This window comes from Pyxicephalus adspersus, chromosome 8 (genome assembly GCF_032062135.1).
Source record: "Pyxicephalus adspersus chromosome 8, UCB_Pads_2.0, whole genome shotgun sequence".
Classification (NCBI taxonomy): Eukaryota; Metazoa; Chordata; class Amphibia; order Anura; family Pyxicephalidae; genus Pyxicephalus; species Pyxicephalus adspersus.
The window spans coordinates 58692569-58703627 of NC_092865.1; the positions used below are offsets into that span (position 1 = coordinate 58692569).

Below are 11059 nucleotides of genomic sequence, written 5' to 3' on the forward strand. Positions count from 1 at the left end.
ACATTGGGTGGCATGGTGTACCTGTATATAATTCCAGTTTCAATATTTAATGGAGTATACCTTTAAAGAGTCTGGCCACCCAAGCATAATATTTTTGGTGTACTGCCTTGAAGACTGAAACAGCCCAAGGTTTCTTATGTTTCAGATAATTAATTGGTGATGTTTGAATGGCATATTTCTTGTTTGTGTCAACATAGGAATTTTATGTGTTCCTGCATAACTTTGTGTGACTACAAAAAAACCCACCAAAAATAGCAACCCCTCATAATGACCATAGCAGGTGTACAAATATAGGAACTGATCGAATATATTTCTGATGGAGATCTGTTAGAGTTTCCTAGAGATATACAAAATTGTTGACAAACCAATAAGTTGGGAAATGTGTACAGATGTTTAAGTGATATTAACCAAAGCTTTACTTAGAAATTGTTTCGGGTGACAGTTTTACAAGTGATCACTGTTTAAATAGGCAGCATCTTCTTTTTATGGAAAGGGTAAGATGTGCATGAGATGTGCAAAGACTACTACAATAGTAATTTATTGATCTGGTATGGTGGACGTTGTTGGACGCCTGTACCTGCATTAGATTTTCACTTGAGATACTTAAAAATCATAGGCATAAATTTACCTTTTCTACAGTTCCTTAGATCTTAGCTGGGAAGGTTTAGAGCCCCTTTTAAGATCTAGTTTATACCCCTTTGTCCTTTTTGAGGACATTGGATGGGAAGTGATGATAAAAATTTTCAGAGACAAAAACAAGTAGAAAGAGAAAGGAAAAAGGATAGGAAGTAGGAGAAAATCCTTCCTATAGGTCACGGACATGAAAAGCTAAAATTATAACCATTCTCACTTTATCCAAAACAAACATAAAAAATTGGTTGCAACAAGGGGGTCAAGCATCTACCAAAATATAAATGGATGAATCCTACCAAGTCCTTATATACTTTTTCCCTCTTCTATAATGAATTCAGTAAGAGAGGTATCTGAGGTTACAGCCGGTTGAATCATTGAGCTGTTGATATTCGCACACATCACACCTCAGTGCAGCCCTGAACAGACAGAATTCCCACTGACTCATCATAGACGATGATCAGTGTGCAGCAACACACTCACACATGAATGACTTAGAGCCGAGACTGTTACAGGAGCCATTCAGATGATGCAATTTTTATATAACAAGACAAATGGTACAGGAGCCACAGAGAGGAATGATGAAACCTAAACAGACATCACACCGGGTGGTTAAGGTCAATATACCAATGTCATCTGCAGACTTTCAAATCTTAATTTCCCTAAAGGAATGGAGACTTCAGTTTGCACCCATTGACATTGTATGCTTTGGCGCAACACCCTACACTTATTTGGCATGGCATCCAGTGCACCTACAATGTATTGGCACTGTAGAGCACCCCAATGGACACATGTTCCTTTTATTGTGTGCTACAGCATTAACAAACAGTGGGCCTGATTTATTAAAACTCTCCAGGACTGGAGAAGATACACTTTCATCAGTGAAGCTGGGCGATCAAACCTGAAAAAGATTTCTTAAAAGTCAATTGCTATTTGCTGGCAAATGTTTTTAATCCTGGACCAGATCCATTTAAGGTTTGCTGAATCACCCAAGTTCACTGGTGAAAGTGTATCCTCTCCAGCCTTGGAGATCTTTAATAAATCAGGCCCAGTAACTCAATGAGTTAATATGTGTTAATGTTTAATGTAGAGCGCTGTGTCACTCTCATTTGATCCAAAATATAACAGGGGTTAACAGAAGTTGGCTGGCATTCAGCTGCCCCAGGGCTACCATTAAGAGAAGAGAAGGTATACTTTTGTACCAGGGCCTGATCAAAAGAGCTTGACTTCTACAATTTTGGAACTTTTAGACATAGGGAAGGGGGGTCCAACAAGTTTACCTAGTAAGGGGACCGGAAATTTCTGATGGCGGTCCTGAGCCACCCTATACCCATGATTGCAATCACCCATAGAAATCAGCCCTGAATGTTCACTTACAAAATAAGGTGGCACTGCATTCACTTCAATCATCCAATAAAATGTAAGCAAACATCCACTTTTTTAATCTCCCTTATACATGATTATGTATTCAAAGTATTTAAATTAACATTCACGTTAAGTGAGCAGTTTTTTTTCCCCTTTAAGTAGATCTCATTTCTAACTAGATTATACGCTTTGCTCTTTCAAATTTTTGTTGGTGTATTAAGGGATGTATAAGGATTTGCAGACTAGCTTCTTGAAGGCGATATGAACGACACAATTTGCCTCCCTGCTTAACAACTGTTGAGATATCAGCCACGTTTCAGACACTTTTTAGTGCATTGAATGGGCTGACGTTGCACCTTTACCCATGACATGAAAAAACTGCTGATCTTTTTGTTTGAGTTGACAACTCTTCCTCAAGTGAAATGAAAATGTAGCCAGTGTTGTCACGTCTGTCCAGTTATCTTTGGCTAGATTACAAATCGCCTCCCTTATCCCAGTGTTTCTTAACCAGGGTTCCTCCAGAGCAGCGGTCGCCTACCAGAGGTCTGCGAGAAGCGGTGGTCTGCGAGAAGGTCAAGGAAAGGACCCCACCGGGAGGATGCACCGGCCAGAGCCATGGACCACATCTCCTATGTAAATCCCTGGCTCAGGGAAGTGGGTAGTCTGTGTTTCATGACACAACCTGCCCATTCTACCATTGCAGGCTCAGATCTCAGGTTATGGTGTTACTATAATGTCACTATAGGGAGGTTCCTCCCCTTTGATTGACAACTGTCTCCCCGCGCATGCGCGGTCAAGAGCCGGTAATTTTAGTGGTCCACAGGACCAAAAAGGTTGGCGACCACTGCTCCAGAGGTTCCTAGAGGTTTTTTGAACAATGAGCAATGTGTGTGTTTCAGGTAAGTACCATATACCAATATCAGATACCAATTATCTTTTTGGCTATCTCTGTGGGTGATATTCTTCCCAACGACCAGCAATGTAAGAGGCATTCTTCCTACTGACCACCACACTAATATATTGTGAGCTGTGTTTATAGTAATTATAGGAGGGGTTCCCTGACACTTGAAAGTTATTTCAAGGGTTCCTCTATGTTGAAGAGGTTGAGTAATGCTGCCATTTGCTATGGAGATGAGAAGAGATGTGTATGTATTAAAGAAACTTACTGAATAATCTTTATTGCCCCAATACACACTTTAAATGCTCGTGCAGATGTAGGCTGAGCTGAGCATAGATCTGCGGATCTGAATGGAATATGTTTCCAGATGTTTAACACAGTGTTTAGCAGATTGGCCAAGTGTAACTGTGTACAAATGAACTGCTGCCAACCTATTTGTTTTATTGATTGGTATGATTGGTTTCTCTAATGAGGAGGATCATTCATTGGCCTACCTGACACCCATTTATTGGGACAGTATGGCAGAGTGAACCTGACCAACAGGAACGCAGATAACAATACATTTTTAACTTTAAGTTACTTTACTTTCCCCGTAAGTTTAACCATTTCTTGCTCTATCCAAATCAACATATTAGGTGGTCAATATAAAAATCAATAAGATTGACATCCGCAGGAACATTCTCTAGTGGACAATGAGTTACTGCCATTGAAACGACATAGACCTGGAATATTCTTCAGCAGAAAATTTTTCAGTGAATGTCAGATTCACTGCTTTATAAAGAGACCTCTTTTAGTGATTTTCATAGCTTTTTCCTTTTGAAAATACATAATAATTTATAGTATATTTCCCTAAAGTTTTCAAAAGGGAACTTACCAGAAGTATCATGAAACTCTCACTTATCTACGAATACATGACACTGGTTTAATTTTGTTGTTGCTGAAATGTGGTGATAATTATGTGTGAAATCGCACCGAGCAGCCCTAAAAATAAAAGTAAAAATACTGCAGTTGACATTTCTCTAGAAAAGATGGAATACTAATATAATTTTAAATTATGCATTTGCAATGGAGAAGAAACTTAAGAAGTAATCTCCTAAAGTGGAACTCCATCTCAAACATTTGGACTGAGCAGGTCTTGAATTATTGTCTAGGTGTTCCTATTGGGGAAATCCTGTTTCACATGGTGACTATTGGGCTGCTACAAACACCCACATTGTCTCAGATTCAACTGTTCTGGGATATTAACACAATCCCAGTATCCCATGGTTTTGGGTTGGGTCCTTTCCTGTCATTTCCTGACTCCAGCTTTCTAAAGACTCCATGTAGTGGAGTGTTCTCCTACCCAATACAGTCTGTATTGTCCCAACAGCAAGGGAAGATGAGAGGGAACAGCAGAAAGTAACATATAATGCAGTGAAAGGTAAGTGTTTCTCACTGACATCATAGGTAACCCTCCACAAAATGGGCATTCTTGTTCTTCCCCACCAACCACTAGGCACTATTTTTCCTCCTAAACCCCCCCTACATATTGACTACAAATCCAGGCAATTTTTCTCCCACTGATCTTGGACACTAAAAATGTTTACTTTACAGCAGACTTTTTTCCCAGAGACCAACAACTCCAAGGCATCTCCTACTGACTGCAGAACTTTTTTGTCTACAGCTAATAGAAAATGATTTTTAAGAAATCCATTCCAGCTTTGCTTGATTACTCAGGTTCTTCTGCACTAGTCTATCCTGGGGAGCGTTAATAAATTGGGCTCCAAGAGTATGTTTGAAGCACAGTTTCAAAACCCCTGATGAAGCCATGAAAATAGCCGAAACGTTGGGTTAAGCATATGAATTGGGAAATGCTTATTGGTTAGGGACCAAAATAAGAAATACAAGGATATAATGAAAGGTATAGAAAGAGCAATATAGAATCAGGTCAAATGGAGATCAGAAGAAGGACAACTACAGATCATAAGCACCAGCCGTATATTTTGGAAATTCAAAAGTGTCTCTGATGTCAGGCTACATTTTCATCACAGTCTGCATGTGTGTGGGTCAATGATGCCCCACATTTACAGGAGGTCTTCAATCTTGTGTGCTGGTACTGCAATCCATTCAGCCTAGAAGACTTATGATATGGCAGAGCTGAAGATTAGGTGAGTATTGCAGCTGTAGCTGCCTGGGGACTGGGACACCACTTCTTTCTAAAATCTTCCACATAGCAGGGCTTTTAATTTTTTGTTTACATTTTATTTTAAATAGAAAAATGTCAGATAGATATAAATCAAGCAATGAAATGGTCACCTGTGCACAGCCTTATGTGTGCCCATTATTTTGACCTATCAAAAACAACCTAGTAAAAATCCAGTTTGGAAATGCTGATCTGGCTTGTTTTGGAAAGATGGCGTCCACATAAAGAATATAAGGCCATCAGCAATTTAATTTTCACATCCCTGGATATTAGTTAACAAGGCATTTCTAAGGCACCCAACTCCAGACCTTGAAGAAGATTCCATATAACTATCCAACCTCATTGAGACCATCATTATGAAGATCAGATGTGTGCACAATATGGAGGACATGCTTATTATCCTATACTATCCCATGCTGGAATAAATATAGCTGCAATCTGATGGCTATGGGCAATATCCACTAAATGTAAATATTTGTTAAAGCAACACTGTAAAGTCTAGCAAGATATTTTGTACCTACAGGGGCATTAATATACAAATTAAAGTTCTTTATATCATGGAGGTTCAGCATCACAAGTGGGAATAACCACAACTTCTTCTTTTCAGAAAGGTATGTGCAGCACCCTGCCAGACAGTCCCACCATCCTTGAGCCACCTGCATTGCATAGAGAAGACCCAGTGATGACATCAGGGATTCCAAAATAAGGTATGTAATGAAAATAGAAAATGGCATTTATTAATTTCATTAGCGTGATGATAAGAGGAAGGGGTAGGAGGTACCAGAGACAGCAAAATAAATACAGATGTAACTTCAGCTTTATTATAGCAACTTTTAAAGTCTACGCAACTCAAATAGCAGTGTAAAGTAAAAAAATACTATATATATATATATATATATATATATATATATATATATATATATATATATATATATATATAAATATAAATATATATATTATCCAGTCCTAAAAGTAATCTTGTGGACTGAAGTGGGATCCAAAATAATGTAATCAGGTTTTTCCTGCTATGTTCTATTAAGTAACACCCCTCAATGTAATGAAGATGAGGAGAAGGAGAGGTGTTTAGGTTGGAAGAGCAGGCTTGGGTGACAACATTGCTTCTCTATAGATACAGTAAAATGAGCATTGTCACCTTGGGACATGAATTGGTACTGGTAAGATCCCGTGGTGAAAATTAGGAACCTAATACAGACACCAAATATGAGGACTGTCAAGCTGAACTATATGAAGTTATTCTTGGAGGGTTTAGCTATACTTAAAGAACATGTAGTTGTGTCACTGGATTGGTACCCTCTCTGGGATGTAAGTTGGTGAAATATCCCCTATATCCCGACGATTCAGTATTCTACATTTACTATAAAATCCAGGTGTGACAGTATAAAAGCACAATAAATATCACATCTAACACATAAAACACATCTAGCTGCAAGCAGCAATGTTTATTCTTTTACTATATATGTTTTATTTATTATTGTTTTACATAGTAACACTAATATAAAAGAAATTTAAAAAATTAATTAAGAAAACATAACAGCAGCTTAATACTGCAATACTGAAATACATGTCATTTTGAAAATGAAAAGGGCCACTTTGTTCAGCTTTGCTCTATTTTACACACCACCCTGTAGATATCCAGTATGTCCCTAGCTAAGAAAGTCTGATTAATGCCATATGACGTGCTCTGAACTTTCCGTTCAGCTGCATTCTGCGGGACTTCAGCCCTACCGGCAATGCAAGTCATGTGACCTGCAGATATCAGCACAGATAAGGATCAGAAAAATAAACAGTGACATTGTTCAGCCAGCCAATTACAGATCTTCTTCATTGTTCTGCTGTAATAGACACACCGCCGCATCATAATTATAGGAAGGGAAATCATCTATCTATCTATCTATCTATCTATCTATCTATCTATTTACTCTATATATATTTATTTATCTATCTATCTATCTCTCTATATCTATCTATCTATCTATCTATCTATCTATCTATCAATATCTATCTATCTCATTCTCTCTCTCTCTCTCTCTCTATCTATCTCTTTCAATCATCTATCTGTCCTTTATCTCTCTATGAACCATCTATCTATCTAACTATCCCTATATATCTGTCATTTATCTATCTCCATATCTATCTTTCTATCGACTGTTCTCTCTATTCATCTATACATCCCTATATGTCTGTAATTATTAATCCATTATTAGATCTATTTATCCCTTTATGTATCTTATATATATTTATCTATTCCTATATTTCTCTCATGTCTATCTGTCTATTGATGGATTTATCTTTCCATCTTTATAACTCTCCTATATCTATCTATTAAGCCATTTGTCACTTTATCTCCTGTCTTATTTGTCTACTGATCTAACTAGCTATCCATCCATCCCTATATCTCCCATATCAAACTATACATCTATGTGTCTCTAATATCTATCTATTGATCAAACTAGCTGTCTCTCATCTATCTATCTATCTATCTATCTATCTATCTATCTATCTATCTATCTTTCCATCTATCTCTAAATATCTCATTTCTAACTATGTATTGATTAATCTATCCATCTTTATATGTCTCTAATACCTACTTCTCTATCCATGATTCTATAATAAACCTGGTGACATCAGCACTCCACGCCCACAATGACATCATCGCTGCACTGGCATCTAGTGGACTAAAAATGTATTGCCATTAAAGAATAGGTCATTGATAAGATGTCCAGCATGCAAGAATAGTGTTAAAATCCATACAACATATTTGCTTACCTATAGACTAATTATTGGCATTCAAATTCAATATTTTGCATTAAAATGCATTTGACCAGCATTACACCCAATCACATTTTTTGCTACGGTAAATGTTGTTTGACGCAGCTGATTTGGATTACAATGGATAGCAATTCTTCCACCATCTATGGACCATGATATCTAGGACTAGGTTATAAGCTGGGGCATCATTAAACATTTTTGTATAATTGCTATGGCTGTATTTTTATGCCTGTTGTTGAAACATGTATGCCTGGGCAATAAGTGTCCTTATGTTGTGTAAGTCCATAAAAAACATTTGCACAGTTAAATAGTGCTATGTAAACATTATCTGGTGTTCTCAACAATCTTTAGGTGCATTAATACACACATCAATACACATACAGAATGCACAGTTTGGTCTTTATACCCAAGTTCTAGATTTCTGCTTAAGAAACTCTTTTACTAATAATTAACATACTGTCGTCAGAAGGTAACCAAGATTTGAGGAGCACTCTGATGTTGCCATGCCTGTTGCCACCCATTGGCAAAGTTGGCCATTGTGTTGGGTGCCAATGATAGATTTCAAGGAAAAAAGCTAATTGGCTGGTTAAGAAATCCATGTAAATATTCCTAAACTCTTGGTGCAACAATAGGTATATAGGCTTTAGGACCTGCTTAGTGTGCCAGGTTATATCTTGTGCATATATTCCTGGCACTGCCTGGGAAAACCCATAAATCCCATCAGGTCCCTGGTTACTCAGGTTTTTTTTAACAGGTCAGGTTTAGTCCATAGACATACAGTTGTTTGCCATTGGCTAGACTGGGCGACAGTTATATGTATCTGTAGGTGATCATATTTAGTCTGATTGTACAACACTATATAGTGGGTTTGTCAATCCGATTGAGTATATATTGAAATAAGTGTTTGGGTCAGTCCATGGACTTCCTGCAATGACCATAATTGCACCTGTACATCCATATCTTAGATAGCGTGCGTCGGCTGGTCTTTGCATGTTACACTTTACAATCCACACTGGGGACCCAGTCCATGGGAATTCCAAATCCATTCACTAACCTCTATCCAATGGACACCATGAATATTGAGAACATATCATTGGAAACTTACGCTGGGATAAGTATGAAAGCTGCTACATCTGAACTTATAAACATGCTGCCATGTCTAATGACCTTATTACCTTTCTGAGTCATTGATGTAACACTGAAGACCCAACTTCCAGCCTTGATCTGGGTCAGCAGCTCAGAGGCTACTGAGGCAGTTGGATCATCCTAACAGCCAGTAAAACAGTATTTCCTAAAGAAGATTCATTTTTAACAGATTTCCTTTTTTTAAAGAATCCAATTTATACCACATGACAACAATAGTTACATATAACCTGATGAAAGCACGCAATTCGACCCCATGAACATCACTTGCCACAACTGTTAAAGTGTGATAATGTGCTTGCAATTGCTGAAAAGGAAAGGCTACCACACTAAGAGATTTCCCAACATGCTGGAAAATCTCCATGCAATTGATAGCCAGGTGGTTCCATTTTAGTGGAGAAATGGATGCAAAACATACACCACACTTGCCATGACCATCCATTATATAAGTCAGCAAGTAGTGCACAATGTATTATATATATCATACCGCCATTAGTCCCAAATTAGACATGTGCCTATGTTTGCTCACTATAATAGGTTTCATAAAATCCAGCCAATCTGTAACTGTATTTTGCATATTGTATTCTACCTCATGCCGGGATATACATTGTACATCATACATGTCAGAGGTGAGAGAACCAGAAAACCTCAACTCAACAATCAGATAATCATTTCCTATTGTCTGACCATTGTCCAATGCCAACTGGAGGTTCTGCAGCATCTATACTCTTCACGACCATTGTCCAATGCCCACTGGAGGTTCTGCAGCAGCTATACTCTTCACTAAAACAGCTTCTTGCTCAGTTAGCTTTGCCTATATCCCCCCAACAACACCTGTCTGTGCTGTTGAAGCTCAGCTGGGATGATGTCATGTGGATATATATACTGAGCATCTCTCAGATTATAGGTTATCATCGCCTATTTTCCAGCAGAATGTAGATGAAGTCATCTACCCATACCATACTGTACTTTACAGATCAAGGGGCATTAATGTTCCACAAAGGCAATGGGAAGTAGGCACACATGCCAACAAGCAAGGCTCATAGTAAGACAACACAACCTTTATACCTACACCATGGATGACAACCCTGTCTCCTGGTCATGGTCAACACTCTATATGTATGTGAGATGTCACACTGTGCATCACCTTCTTCTTCAACAGAGAGAAGCACTATTGAAAAATGACCGCAAGAGCCACCAAATAAACACTGGGTGTTCAACGAGCTGCAATTTTTTTAAAGAAAGGGGGCTTTTACCCGATAAACTCACCCATTCCAAGATCCGAAGGAAAGCAAGAGGCTCTTTTACTATCCGAAAGGAACCAGATGATACAAGCTAAGAAAAAAAGGGGACAAAAATAGACACAAATTGTTGACATCTAAACACACGTTATATATTCCAAAAAAAAACATCCACAACAGGTTCAACGGGAAAGACGAATGCTTACCTGATCAAAAATATCCATTGTCTCTGAACTCCCGGCAAATAAGTTTAAATGTTCCTAATACAAAGGCACCCACTCAGTTGCTTCAACAATACACTCAAGGAAAGGCTGCGCTGATAGTACACTTTTATTCGAACACAGCCAGCAAGACAGCAAGAGTGAACGGAGAAAGTTGAACATCCCTCTGGGTCCTAGAGGAAGCTGTGTCAGCTGAAAGCTTCAGGAGCTACGCGTCGCTCTGCTCAGCGTTTGCGATAAATTGGAAGCAAAGTCAGCTGGGCCACAAATAATTAATTAGGTAAAAGACACTCACTAAAAGACTTTTTTTGGTGTGGCAAAATCTTACTGCCAAGCCTAGAAATGTGCAGTTATTTGTAAAGTTCATACTGGGAAAAATAGGTAATTGTAAAAATCATACTGGACTCTTGGAAAGTGTTGAGGGCAACTTCATTCTACTCTGTTGGAGACAGAAAAGTGTTCCAAAACATAGACCCTTTGATAATGGGATCTTGCTTTGCATGTGACAGCATCACACTGGAAGAAGTGAGATGTGGTTTTGTTAGGGATTACAAATGGCTGCTATAAATTTAAGGAGCTCAGATGTATT

The 11059-nt window shown here is 38.2% G+C and overlaps 1 protein-coding gene across 1 annotated transcript in view; it reads right to left on the reverse strand.

Annotated features, from left to right (window-relative positions):
* Nucleotides 1-10619, reverse strand: part of SYNPR (synaptoporin) — a 109748-nt gene extending 99129 nt beyond the window's left edge. Inside the window, exons 1-2 of the mRNA XM_072420819.1 lie at nt 10456-10619; nt 10278-10343 (exon numbers count right to left, since the gene is read on the reverse strand). Of these exons, the coding sequence (XP_072276920.1) occupies nt 10278-10343; nt 10456-10473 (84 nt within the window). The 5' untranslated portion in view covers nt 10474-10619. The remainder of the gene's footprint in view (nt 1-10277; nt 10344-10455) is intronic.
* Between the last annotated feature and the right edge of the window lie 440 nt (nt 10620-11059).